Source organism: Mirounga leonina, unplaced genomic scaffold (assembly GCF_011800145.1).
Source record: "Mirounga leonina isolate KUSES-001 unplaced genomic scaffold, KU_Mleo_1.0 Mir_95, whole genome shotgun sequence".
Classification (NCBI taxonomy): domain Eukaryota; kingdom Metazoa; phylum Chordata; class Mammalia; order Carnivora; family Phocidae; genus Mirounga; species Mirounga leonina.
The window spans coordinates 24,247,278-24,262,190 of NW_023270865.1; the positions used below are offsets into that span (position 1 = coordinate 24,247,278).

Here is a 14,913-nt window from a genome sequence, read left to right on the forward strand (position 1 = left end):
GCAACCGAGAACTGATCCCTGCTTTCCTACCCCCCCCCCCCTTAGAATCTGCCAGCACCAACCCAGGCCTAGGAAAGGACTTGCGCCTCCCTGACTACATGGGTTCAATCAATCTGACTTTGTGGGTCTACAGGTTTGTGTCTGGCTGTCTGCAGCTGATTAGACTTTCACACTACCATTACTCAAAAAAAAAGTTCAACGGTTCACCAGTGTCTCTGATGCGCCACACCTAACAGATGTAAACCAAAATGGAGATGTCAAATGCATTAGACTGTTCTAGTGTGTGCACTTGAAAACGCTGAAATGGAAAGACCATATCTTACTAAGCACTGTTCAGTTTCATAAAAGACACAGTAAAATGAATTCTGAATCTCAGCCGTCCCATTTGTAAGACCATGTTCAGACTCTGCTTTTTCATTTAGTCACTTATTCATTTCATTCCTTTAACGAATATTTATTAAACAGTGCCAGCACTGCACTCGCTACTGGAAATATAAGATAAACTTGCTAAGTAGACAAGTGGGAGAAAAGCAGTTTAAAGAGAGAAAAGAGAGAAAAGAATCTAAACAAAAACTGGTGCAATTAAGAACACACAGTGTATAACTGCATATGATTTAGGAAAAGAAGAACACAGAATGGATGGGGAGGATGCAGGTAAGATGGGAGAAGAGGGTGGGGGAGCTTGGGGGGGTTAGGGGGAGCTTGGGGTAGGTAGGGGGACCAGTTTAAGGCAAGACTGGGGGAAGAAAAAAGTAAAGAGGTTGCTGAAATTGCCAACAAAAGATAAAGGCCAGAACAAAGATATTTTAAGATTTGAGAAAAAGACTTAAAATACACGCCATCTGTTACAGATATAAATCAAGATGCACACTCATTTAATATGTGTAGGACAAAATGGGGGAACAGGGAACATCTGTAGATAACTTTCCCATCAGGAGAGAATTCACACACATAAAATCATCACATATCTCTATAAAAACAAATATAAAAAATCAAATCCTCAGATATGAACTTCATCCAGGTCACATTTTTCAAAACTATTGATTTTTTTTTTTAAACTATCCTAAGTAATACAGTAATAACATCTGACAGCCACTTAAGCTGAAGGTTTCAGAAAGGCTTAAAACACTGGCTTCCTATGTTCTTTATTGCTCCATGAGGGCTATTTCACTCAATTATAATGACATTTCAGTTTGGAATACAGAGTTGCTTCTCCCTTTAAATGTTAAATTGACTTGTTTTGGTACAAAAAGCATCTAGTATGCTCTATTACATGCAGGATTAAAAAGGTAGCTCTAGCAATATTAATAGCTTAATACTTTAGTAACAACAGAAACTATTTCAGAATCTATCATTTGTTCTTAAACTATAATTTGCTTAAGAAAAAAAGTACTTCCATACTCTTTATTCATAGCCCTATTAGAAACTCCCTATGAACTGACTTTCTAAAATAAATGTACATTTATCTAGTCTACATAATTTACATAAAGACAAATCATAAGCAGAAAAGCCAAAAAGGCGATAGCTTCAAGTAAGCCTGCATGGGGTAGGTACCCAACGATTATGAAACAGAAAATCATAATTAACTTCAAGACACTTCAAAATAAAGCAAAGTATTCATATTGAATTTGTAAGTGGCCCCGAGGAGAGACAGGGTTTCAGGTAGAAGACAAGCCCTCGTGTAAGTGTCTACAGCACTTTTCCCTTTTGCAACAGAGCCGAGTAAGCTATTCTGATGTCCTTGAAGTCTACCATCTATAGCAGATTCGGGGACTTTGTTTCTCCTACACTCTCTTTAAACACAATCACTAATTGATATAAAATCCTCTGTAATAATATATAACTGAGAAAAATCAAATGATTCAGGATAAATACCGGATCATTAAAGAGTAAGCGTCCAAATAACTGTTTGGCTTCCTCCAGGCTTCCCTCCAAGTAAACAGCTCCTAGATAAAAGGATGGGAACGCCAAAAGGAAGGCTGCATTAATATTCACAGAATATTACATATCTCTATAAAAACCAAAAGGCAAGTCAAAACCCACTCACAGAAAAAAAACCGACAAGACCAGAAGCAATTGTTTTAAAGGTAGCATTTTCCCTCTTTTAGCCAGGATTTGTATTCTAAATTAGACTGAAATATGAAATTCAATTTACTGAAATCTAAACCCAATAATTTTAAGTAAAAAGAGGGCTAATCTGAGCTATCATGAAGGGTATGGGTATGAACTTACTAAGGGAACTATGCACAAACCCTGGCTTTATGAGCATGTTAGGTTTTATTTTATTTTGCTTTCTATTTATAGTTTATGTTTCAGACCATAAGAAAATCTGATAAAACCCGAGTTCAGATCAATGAAGATTTCTGCAAATAAAAATCAGGACAACTTTTTCCTTTAATTTGAAATAACTTTTAACATTAAATTGGATATCAAATCAAGTAACATTTTAATTGGGTATCAAATAACTCCAGAGTAAGGTAGTCATATAGCTTTGAAATCATATTTTTATATCTGTCTTCAGAAAGGCATTTTTAAATGTAAAATATTAAGATACTTAGGGTTTTTGATGAATAAATACATTTATTATTTATTATTTATCAGTAGTTGTAGTTATAATAATAATAATAATGCTAATAATAATGATGATGATAGTAGTAGCAGTCATGGTTTGGGGGCCACTCATGCCCTAGGCACAGTGCAAAGCATTTGCACATTCTTATCTTTACCTTCACAGGCACCTCAGTAAGAAAGTATTACAGAAGTTTTATAGGATTTGGGTTCATAGTAGGTGATTTGGGGAAGGGTTTGAGGAAATGGAACTCTGAATCAGACGCTGCCAAGACTGGATATTAAGATCCTTACAACAATTCTGTGAGGTAAGTGACACTATCTCCATGTCATTGATGGGGAAACTGAGGCTCAAAGAGATTCAATAACTTGGTGAAGACACAGTGCTGATAAATAAAGCAAGAAGGAATTGAATCATGTCTACCTGGCTCAGGAGCCAACCATAACACTAACTAACTGTTAAAATTATTATGTGTACAGAGCACAATAATTCCATGTGACAAATTCTCTGAAAATAGACATATTTGTGCAAAACAGACATAGCTGTGAAAAGACTGTGGATAATAATTATTAAACATTCTCCTGTTACCATCATCAGCACAAAACTATAATGGGATGCTTTTATATTCATTTTCAAAGGAAGAAGGAAAATTGATAAGGAAGTACAAAGGCCTTTAAAAAATAAAACGTACTTGATCATTTATTTAAAAAAAAAATCAAGGAATTGTCAATCTACTGTAACATTTCATTGTAAAGCATACTTGCAATCATCAGCTAATTAACTCTTCATAACTTTCCTGTACCAACAGCTGACTATATTCCAGTTACAGTAAAAAAGAAACCAAGGAAGTAAAGTGCCTGCCTCAGTCTTACTTCAAGTGAATAAGTTATAGTCATACATACTCAAGCCCTGGGATTTAAAAGATGCAGTGTTTTCAAGATGCTTAAATGAGAAAATCTTGTGAACAGTTTAAAATGTGATCAAAAACAATATCAGGGCCTCATGAACAACCTACTTACTGTTTATTTATGTATGTGATCCTGAATTGGATCTGGAAAGTAATCCACCTACATATTAACTCACTTCAGTTCAATTCAGCATATACTAAATATGCACGTACATGACATCAGACACCAATTCAGGCATCAGGAATGCAAGAAAAGAAAGCAAGACTGCTCGCTCTGGAAGAGCTACACTAACCACAATACAACAAAGTTAGTGTTATACTAGGGACCTCACATGCTTTGGAAACAAATAATTTTGTCCCAAGTCTCCACACTGAATTTTATATGCTCTCCAAACATTTTAAATATGTAAGAAACTAGATTATAAAAAGAGAAATTACCTATTAATGCTTCAAAACAATTAGCCATTGCATGCCGAAGGTCTGATTCTCTACAAAGGTCAGGTCCATGAGCATAAAGCATAAATCGATCCAGTTCAAGTTTCTACAAAATTCAAAATGACAAGTAAGAAAGAATTTGGCAAAATCATAACTGTAACAATTCAACCTCTCCTGGGGGTAAGGAGTAATGGTTACAAATTAATTGGCCTTGTGTCAGTATATTAAGAGAGTTTAGCTTGCCATTCATTAGGAGTCCTTACATATGGTTCAGATCTGACTAACCGCAACCTTTCCCCAAGTAGGCTTCTATGAACTCTGATGTTTCAATTCTGATGGTTCAGAAATGATCAGACCTGAGTCCAATTCCAAGTTCAGACCAAGCACTAGTCCAAGCTGGAAAAAGACTATGCTATAAGACCATGGGCCTCTGGATTCACCCAACATGTCTAGAGAGACACGAACACAACCCAAAGTTAACCTCTTTGATTCCTGAGTTATGTGGTACTGATATTTGTACTATACAACAGATTTCTATGTGGTAGAATAAATGGGGATCCTCAGAAGACTTCTAAATGCCTTATACCTCTAAATCTTTTTTTTTTTTAATTTGGTAAGGATTTTTGCAGCTCTTTATCTTTGTACTTGTGTCCCCTTTATGAGGTCTCCATACTTATCTTTCTGAAGGCTCAGTGAGATCTTCTGAGCAATGGGGTTGGATTTATCTTACGGGCTCTGGAATATTGTTTGTAATGAATTATGCTTCCTTTTTTTATTTGGCCTCAGAAAAGTTTAGAACCAAATTTGTGGTCAAAATTGTGTAGGACTTTGGAATATATCTGTGTATAATAACTTTACCTCTGGCTTCCTTTTTCTGTCTTAACCATATTTTCTCTTTACTCTGAGTTCAGTACCTACTTATTTCTTATCCTATTGTATTATAATATACAAATCAAGTCCTTTAAGAACTAGACACAGTATGAATGATTTTTTTAAATAAAACTCCTGAGACTGAATAAATGGAAATCATAATTCTTTCCATAAAAGGAGAAAAAAACAAACATTGCATAAGCATGCAATAAATCTGTTTCCATTACCCTATAATTCAATTCAATAAATTCTTACTAAGCTGTAACATGTTACATAATAAGGACCAAGTCACAAGTCAATGAACAACATAGGATAATATAAGTCTCATCAGTCCTCAGATAAGATACTCAGATTTTGTGTGTCTCAGTATGCATGTTAAAAATATCCATATCCATTTACACTGGAAAAGGTAGAGACAATAAAAACAAGAGATATATGCTATCAGTATTCTGTATTGCTAGGAATTCATGAGTACAAAATATATTCAAATGAGTTTTGACTACCACAAATACAACAGCAGAAAACACCTCTTTTAAAAAATTGATCCCTAAGTGCAAGAACTTATGGTAGAATATGTAAATTTCATCTGTTGCACAACTTCACTGGGAAAATCCAATTGTTTGCTAATCTCTGGAGCCCTGTTTGGGAATAGACTGCAAGCCATATTTTATATTACAAACAACTATTCTGGAATGCTATGAATTTTCCAACTTTTCATAATCCTTGCTCTACATCTTTACTTTTTCATGTAGGCATTAGTGGAACTTTTAAAAAGGAGAGTGGTGTTCAACTGGTATATGTATGGAAGTGTTCGTTTGTCTGGAGAGCTGACCTGGAGCTTTCATTAGGTTCTTAAAGATTCTCAGCAATCCTTGGTCAAGTGCCCCTTCCCAAGTGGTTAAGAGCCACTAGTCTAGACCAAGGGCAAGGCCACCATTACCTTCTACTGGAGCAGACGGGTGTTGAATGCTATAGGAATGTCAGTACTTGGGGTGGAGGAAGATCATAGAGAAAGCTCAAGGGAGAAACTGGCCAAAATAACTCATCACCTAATGTGTCACAGAGCAGTGTCTGTTTTCCTGTTAGGGCAATTTTCCACGCTTTGTAAATATCCTCCCTACAACTGTTTGAAAAATAATTATACAATTCCATTACATTTTAAACTGGAAAAAAAAAAGTGGGGGGAGTAGGTTGACAACAACTTATTCACATGTATTTCCAATGAACACTTACGTGTCCTCTCAGGAAACATCTGACAGTTAAATCAACTGAACACTAAAGCAGTTTTAGGTAGAGTTGTGGAATTTCATTCATGGTAAAGCTGCTAAAACAAAGAAGCATCCCTGTTGCCTATAGTTTCTCATTAACACATTATTGTTTACATTCTCAAATGCCATCACTATGATGACTACGATGTTACCTAAAATAAAATAATATACTCTTGCTAACATAAAAACCAGAGTCTAAAATAAACCATTTGGAATATACTTAATGCCTCAGCAAGATCAAATTAAGAACTAGATTTTATCTAGTCTTTTCTATCAAATTCCAACATTTATATCAAAATGAAGAAAAAAAAAATACTTAAAGGAAAAATCAAGGAAAACCCAAAAAAGCTTTTCCAGTGAATCACTGGTGTTGGGGGATTTAAGGGCCACGGTTTCCTCTACTATTGAATAAACCCACAGGTCTATAAAATGTAATAATTTATAATGAGAACAGTGGCAGCCACAATAAAAACAACCAACTCCTACTAATTTATTTACCTGTTTGTGTGATTACTACAAACAGGGATTGTGCCAAGCACTTTATAAACTGAATTATTAAAACTCAAACAAATAATCTCATTTGATTCTCACAACCACCCTGTGTGGCAGATGTTGATGCCACCTCCATTTTGCAGATGAGAAAGCAGAGACTTGGAGGAGACAACAATTTGTCTATGGCCCCCCAATTTGTAAGAGGGGCATGGATTGGAATCCTCATGGCCAATCCAAGCGCCTGTGTTCTGTTTGCTATAACTTACTATACTAAGACACCGCACAAAGAAAGGAATGAGATCATGTAAATAAGTAAAATGTCTACCATGAATCTAAATTGAGAAAAGGTTCTCTTAGTCAAACAATGAAGTCAGCTAGCTGGACAGCCTAAACACTAAATCTTCATTACTGGGATTTGTGATGTTTGGGGATTCTCAAAGATCGATAAAGTATCCCTTGTGGGTATGAATGGGCAGGCATATTCTATTCAAAGCTATAATGCTGCTTATTAATGTAAATCAAAGACAAATGTAATACAGAAATAGCACACAAAGGGAAAATACAAAATATTTAATTTCTTTTGCTCTGTTCTTATTCTTTTCCCCAAATGTTTAACTCTGTTCACACACATCTGTCAAATTTTTCCTCTTCTGTTATCAAGTTACTTCACCATGGAGTTCATTAGCTGCTGGTGAACCCACAAATGTAACAGAACTAATAAGGTTGAATCTTTAAAACCCAAACAAAAAAAATCCTTCCTGGTCTATAAAATATTAAACTCTTAATACACCCTAAAGAGCTACTTATTCAAATGCAAAACTATGCATGGACTGAAGACGAAAATGTCAGACTTTACTACAAATGTGTCAGACATTTGACATACCTTTGCTAACATGGCAAGGTGCTGATTCTGAACAATGGCAGTACGATAAGTTGCTAATCCTCCTTCTTCCAGACTCGGAAACAAATAGTACAAATGGACACTGCAAAAAAAAAAAAAAGGCATATAAATAAATATGCATCACAACATCCTGTCTGTAGCTCCAAGTCATAAAAATAGGCCTGGCACACAATATCTGCACAATAGATACCAGCTGAATTGAACTAAACTGAAGGGTTTGATTAAAAGTCTTTGAAAGTTAACTAGTAAGCACAGTGTATCTGAGTACGCTAACACCCAAACAACACCATTAACTACTATTTTCACATTTACTTCTGTTAAAAGACTGCTCTGGCAAATCTGGCGACAAAGACCTGAAGGGCTGGTCACATACTGCTGAGAGCAAACCGATGTGACACTCAGAAATCGGGCCTGGAAACAAATACCTTTGCTTGGGCTGCATTATGATTGGCCTCTGAAGAGAAGCCTGGGTGGGGCAGCAGCGGTAGCGTGTCCCTGACAGGTGTGACAGGGACAGGAGCAGAACTGAGAGTGGCACACGTGGTTGCTTGTGCCCTGACGAAAGCCAAACGGGTTGATGAGGAAAGTGCTCGGATATGGAGGAAGGCCCCATGGAAAGCCAGTTCGGACCATGACCGCAACTGCCTCTTCTAAATCGCGGACCAGTTTTTAAGATCCACTGTTGATCAGGGCAGCTAAGCTTATGTAGTCCTATTGTGTCCAGCGAGAACAGGCTTGCAGAGCAGCCCCTCTGCCTCATTATGTCCTTCTTGGGAAAAGAAATGACCCAGAGAGAATACAAATAGCTCAAGACCGCTCCCAGAGAAGCATGCATTGTCTCCCTTTAAAAGAGAAACGATGTGGGTATGAAAACACAAAATGCACTTTCCTACCCTTATCACCAAATTAAGGACACGAAAACACTTCTGGGGAGAAAACACATATAAATGCATACATACACACACCAAAATCTCGTCATTAAAATTACTTGTAAGTTTTACTTCCCTTGAGATTGGAAAGAGTGAGAAATGGATCAAAGACAAATCCTAGAAAATGAAATGACATTTTAAAATATCATCCCTTTCTCTACAAATTGAATATAAGCTCTGAAGCATCTAGACCAAGACAAGCTGATCTCTTGTGGCTGTGGCAACTTGAACATAAACTTGACAGGACAAAGACAGTAGCCTTTCATCTTGCAATCTTGTGCATTACTGCGTCAGTGAGTACAAGTTATCAGGGCAAGAGCCACAGACATGTGGCTTTCAAGCTCTACAGAAAGGACAAAATATGGTGTTTCAATGCCTTATTTAGCTAATTTAGGTAATATAGTAAGTATGTTACCTATAAAATGTAATTATTGGGGGACAGCAGAAAAACCTCCTTACCTGGTCAGAAATTCAACAACAGCATCACCTAGGAACTCCAACCTTTCATTGTGATTAATCCTATAGGAGAATTAAAAAGATCACTTAAAATGGGAAACATTTACATTCCTTCCATCTCTTCTCAAAGAAAAGACATATAAGAGTTAGCTCCTTTTGTAATTGAAACATCCCACCTTATTCCTCACAATCAAAAGCACTGACTGCCATCTCAGCTGGAGTATGAGACACCTACTGGGGAAGGGAGGGAGCATTCTATCCTACTGTGGTTCGGGCCTTCCAACCTGGGGGCTTCCTTCCCCTGAGAATCAGATTTAAAGTGAGGAGCTATCACCCTAACAAATGAATCTTTCCACACTGCTATCAGGTAGGTCAGAGAAAGGAGAATGTACTCTAATGAGTTAGAACTGAACACTGAAAAATCCGTTTGGTACAACGTTCCAAGAACAGCTTCCCATTGCCCAAACTCTAAACTTAACTTAGCTTCTAAAGTCCTTTAAAAGAGGCCTAATCTACTTTTTTAAGTCCCGGTAACCACTGCTATCCTCTCCCACCTATGTTTTGGGCTCTTGTCCCCAAACTACGTGGTACTCTCTGAAAGGGGCATCCGCCCTGAAACTTTCCACCATCTTCCCTGTGCACAGAGCCACACAAACCTACTCATCCCTCAAGGTCTAGTGAAATGTTGCTTCTCTACGAATCCCTGCTGGATTCTTCTCATCAAAATTAATACCTCCCCCTCAGCGCCTATCACACATTATTTACACCTTCACTGTATGAGGAAGGCACATCTCGGAGGCTAAGTTCCTCACATCCAAGTAGAAGGCTGAAGGACCAGGAAGGTGGTCCACAAACAACTTCCCTCAGCCTCTCAGAAAGTCTGGCACAGCCAGCTTCCCTCGGGGCTCCAGCAGATCACTATCCCTGGTTGGGCAGAGATGTGACACGATCTGGTTTAGGTTTTTAAAGGGCCACTCTGGCTGCTATGCAAAGAATGTGTGAGGGAAGACAAGCACTGAGGAGGGTACTGTGGCTCTCCAGGGAGACATGCCCGAGGCTCGGGCTTGGGAGGCGATGATGGAGGAGGGGAGAAAAGAAAGAATGAAGGTCAATGCCTGGATTTTGGCTTCCATAGTTGGGTGAAAGGCAGTGGTGCCATTTACTGTGAAGGGAAGACCAAAAGTGGAACAGGTTTGGGCAGAAGCAGGAGTTGCATTTTATTTATTTATTTTTTTTAATTTTTATTTGACAGAGAAAGACACAGCAAGAGAGGGAACACAAGCAGGGGGAGTGGGAGAGGGAGAAGCAGGCTCCCCGTGGAGCAGGGAGCCCGACGAGGGGCTCAATCCCAGGACCCTGGGATCATGACCTGAGCCAAAGGCACACGCTTAACGACTAAGCCACCCGGGCGCCCCAGGAGTTGCATTTTAGGCATGTTCACTTTGAAATGTCCACAAAACAACCAAATGGAGAAATCCAGGATATATATTAACCTGCTGTTCGTGGGCAAGAACAAAGCTGATAAAAAATCTTTAGTAGGAGTGGTCAATGTTTAGACAGGATTTCGGGTGATGGAACTGGATGATACTACCTAGGGAGAGAATGCAGCTAGAGAAGAGGGGTCCCAGGACTGAGCCCAGGGGAGGGTCACACTTGAGGTCAAGCAGAAGGGAAACCAGCAAAGGAAAGAGGACTGGTGGGGGGTGGGGGGTGGGGGGTTGCAGAAAAGGAGGCAAGTGTCAAGAAAGAGACAGACTCAAGTAAGATGCAGAGAAAGCACTGATGCAGCAGTGCTGAGGACGCTATTGGGGCCAGCTCTGTGAAGTGAAGAAGACACACCTGATTCTGGTCAAAGCAGGCTACAAAGTGACATGCGTCCAAAGCTGCATATGGGAAGAAGCCGAGTGCCTGTTTCAGGGCCAACGGTGGACAGACAAACCACTGGGGGACGGGGGATTATAACAGGAGGAAACCAGAAAGGATGGTAACAAAAGTGACAGGGAAAGGAGAGCACACTGAGCCCCTGGGACCTAAGCAAAGAAGGCAAGGGACAGGCATGGGACTGAGCAGGATCTCACCTGACTCCAGAGACTTCTTTAAATATCTCTGACACTGACCCTCATCTTCTCCAAAAATTCAATAGCTGACTATCAAGTCCAAACCTGCCTGGTTTTCAAGGCCATTCTTTATCTAGTTCCACGGTACTCACCCATTTCATCTTTTTTTTTCTTAAAAGATTTCATTTATTTATTTGAGAGAGAGAGAGAGCACAAGCAGGGGGAGCAACAGAGGCAGAGGGAAGAAGCAGACTCCCCGCTGAGCAGGAAGCCCGATGCGGGACACGATCCCAGGACCCTGGGATCATGACCTGTGCCGAAGCAGACGCTTAACCAACTGAGCCACCCAGGCGCCCCTCATCTATTTTCAACAGCCATTTACAACTCTCGGTTGACCAACCTCTGCACTGTACCAGACACACCACTGCTTGTCCCAAATCCTGCTCATTCTTAACGTCAGCTGGCAACCTGCCCTAACTGCTGGAGCCCCCAGCAATGCTGGCACACCCCCACACCTGCATCCCCATCCCCACATGATTTAAATGTTTATCACTCAATTTATTTCAAAATTATATACCATCTTTTATTGTTCTCTGATTCTTGTGTGCCAGTTTAGTTTCCATATTTAAAGTGACCTTATGGTTTCAGTATATGCGGAAAATAAAAAAATATTTATTTCCAAATTAAATGACTCTTGGCTACCCAATTTCTACTTGGTAATTTGAGTTCAATTTTATATTATCTCACATATCTCCTAAGTTAATTTTTTCACCCTAACATTCCTCCACAGTTTAGAATTTTAAAGGAAAACAAATATAGTAGGAGAAAACTAGAAAGATCTGAGCAACAAAGATGTGATTCTGAACACTCATTTCAATATATGGCCTTTACTTATGTGAAAAAGGCATTCTGGAAAGCAGTTAATGGCAAATAATGGAAAATGAAGAAAAGAAAGAGTGAACAATTTATGGCTGTGGTGAGAAATTCATAATCTAATAGCTTACAAAGAGAGAGAGAGAAAGAGAGAAAAAAAGAAAGAAAGAAATTAGGCCCTCAAACATATTTTTCTTAGTCTTACCTAATTTATATTAGATTTTAAAAGACTTTTTGTTGCTATTCCATTAGCCAAGGTGACTAAACAGTATATATTTTTTAAAAATTTATTTATTTTTGAGAGAGAGCACAGTGGGGCGGGGGGGGTGGGGAGAAACCAAGAGAGAATCTCAAGCAGACTCCCCACTGAGTGAGGAGCCTGACACAGGCCTCGATCCCAGGACCCTGACATCACGACCTAAGCCGAAATCAAGAGCCGTTCAACCGACTGTGCCATCCAGACGCCCCTGACTAAACATTATATTTAAAAAATATATCGTTTAGGGGCGCCTGGGTGGCTCAGTCGTTAAGCGTCTGCCTTCGGCTCAGGTCATGGTCCCAGGGTCCTGGGATCGAGCCCCACATCGGGCTCCCTGCTCGGCGGGAAGCCTGCTTCTCCCTCTCCCACTCCCCCTGCTTGTGTTCCCTCTCTCGCTGTATCTTTCTCTGTCAAATAAATAAAAAAAAAATCTTTAAAAAAAAAAATATATATATATCGTTTAGAAGTTACTCCATACTGCATTTTGCTTTTTGTCAAATACAGCAGAATTCCAACAAAAGTGTCTGTCATCATTCTTGGAGAACGCATCAAGAAACAGAGGCCCTGGTTAACATGGTACCATGTTAATCCCTCAGACTTCTTGCCAAATTAATTTCGTGAAACCTAATAAGCTGTTGTCCTAAGAGACAGTGGGAACAAAGAAAAGAAATGGTGAGGTTTTGTTTTTGTTTAAAGATTTTATTTATTTGAGAGAAAGAGAGTACAAGCGGGGGAGGGGCGGAGGGAAAGGAAGAAGCAGGCTCCCCATCCAGCGGGGACACAGGGCTCCATCCCAGGACCCTGGGATCATGACCTGAGCTGAAGGCAGACACTTAACTGACTGAGCCACCCAAGCGCCCCGAAATGGTGAGTTTTTAAAAAGAAAGAAATTAGAATTACCCTATTCTTTTCCAAAAGTCAGGAAAATGAAAATAGTATTTTCTGTGGTAGAGACTTTATTTTCTTCCCAACAGTTCAAAGTACTGTACAGGAAAATCTACTTAACATGGAAAGCCAGAAACTGCACCTGGGGTGGGGACAAACCATATTTGGATTGTCTTATGCTTTATTAAAAAATAAGACATCTCATCAAAGAACAATAGCTGCTTTGAGTCATATACTATTTGAATGAACTCATACTGGCATAAGTTTTACTTTAATTTGTTTTATAAACTTTCAGGGAGACAAGAACTATGTCTAGGATTTTAATAACCACAAAGTTAGACTATTATTCAGTATGTTAAAATACAAGGTCACAGTTCCAAACAGGTTTATTCAATAGTGAGTCTGCCATCCGCTAAATAATTTGCCCATATCCAGCGTATGTTTTCCGGTATCTACACTATGACTAAACCCTGGCAATAAGCCACAAACAAAAATGGGGATGAAATACCACTTCAGTTTATTATTATACTGGACAATTCCTAATCCAGTGGTTTATCTGGAAAATATGGACAGAGTGAGCTGCTAGTCACTGTTGAGTGCAGCAGCAAAGCTTTTGTTCCTTCTTCTATTGTTTCTACATTCTTTAATCACCCTCTTTATAAATACTAGCAAGCTCCAAGAGGAAATGTTTACTGAGCAATAAACACTCCATTTGTTTTTGAGAACTGAATCAACAAAGGCATTATGAAATCTAGATTAACTATAACATTTATATAGCACATTTGGTCTGAGGAATTCAAAGCACTTTATAAAACATAACAGTCTCCCTGTAACAGTAATTACTGTAGGGTTTCCTTTACTCCATGGAAAACCATCTTGGGATGGGTCAAGTCCATGGGTAACTACCACGGAGAGGGTATGGACATTTTCTCACCTTTCCATTCCAGGCTTCAACCAGTGACAGGTGGAATAAAGCTAGAAGGGGTGCTGGAGATCAGCTGAACCTTCCACCCAGTTCAGGAATTCCTTCTATTCATTACATCTACCTGGACACTTAGCGGGAAGGGAGGTCACAGAGCTACTAGATCTGAGACCCGCTGGACCTAGGGATCCAGGTTAAGCATCTCTGGAATTTAACGTGAATTTTTAAGCCAGCAAATCTACCCAGTGGAATTCACATATACTCAAGCATATTTTATTGTCTTGACTGCAAGACACTTATGTATAACTAACTGAAATTTGCAACTACCATTTCTTTAAACACAGAGACATTAATAAATAGTCCATGTGTCTCACTCTTTGCTCCAATAGATTCTTAAACATGATGTCTACCAATGACTCTACCAATCAAAAAACAAAATGAAACCAGGCAGCTCATTTTTCCATTACCAGTCTTCTAGCCCCTCTTTCCCAAAGATCTTACTGATAATACATGGATTACTTGAATGCCACCAAAAGCCTAAATCCTTCAGAGACCCCTTCTGTGGTAACAATTCATTGAAATTTATACAAGTTAAATATAATTATACAACTGAGATTTATGTGTTTAAACAGTGACACTTTAAAAAATTATGGGTGGCATATTCACATGAGATGATGCCACCATAAAAGTTAATTATTCTATAGTTTTGATAGACAGACAGATTTTTATTTATTTAAGACTTCATGCCTTTTTGTAAATCCTAGCTGGTGCCAAATCAGATTAAGTAAGATACTAACCTGCCATTTAAACCTCTGCTGATGGTTCTTAACCATCCAAGTTTTCCTATTTAACATCCAAGTTCCCTATTTCTAGGGAAATGTAAACAATAACCTGAGATGAAAATAATATCATGAATGGCATTCTTTCCTTTAATACTTATTTACTGAACTTCTGCTCTGTAAAAAGTACTATTTGGAAAGAAAGAGAGAAAGAGAAAGAAAGAAAGAAAAGAAAGAAAGCAAGAAAGAAAGAGAGAGAGAGAGAGAAAGAAAGAAAGAAAGAAAGAAAGAAAGAAAGAAAGAAAGAAAGA

The 14,913-nt window shown here is 38.7% G+C and overlaps 1 protein-coding gene across 7 annotated transcripts in view; it reads right to left on the reverse strand.

The window, feature by feature from the left end:
* DROSHA (drosha ribonuclease III) overlaps window positions 1–14,913 on the reverse strand; it is a 120,310-nt gene that overhangs the window by 27,048 nt on the left and 78,349 nt on the right. For all 7 annotated transcript variants that reach the window (XM_034998885.1, XM_034998879.1, XM_034998880.1 and 4 more), the window contains 4 exons: window positions 8,831–8,890; window positions 7,425–7,524; window positions 3,915–4,017; window positions 1,876–1,946 (listed from right to left, as the gene is read on the reverse strand). In XM_034998885.1, the coding sequence (XP_034854776.1) occupies window positions 1,876–1,946; window positions 3,915–4,017; window positions 7,425–7,524; window positions 8,831–8,890 (334 nt within the window). The remainder of the gene's footprint in view (window positions 1–1,875; window positions 1,947–3,914; window positions 4,018–7,424; window positions 7,525–8,830; window positions 8,891–14,913) is intronic.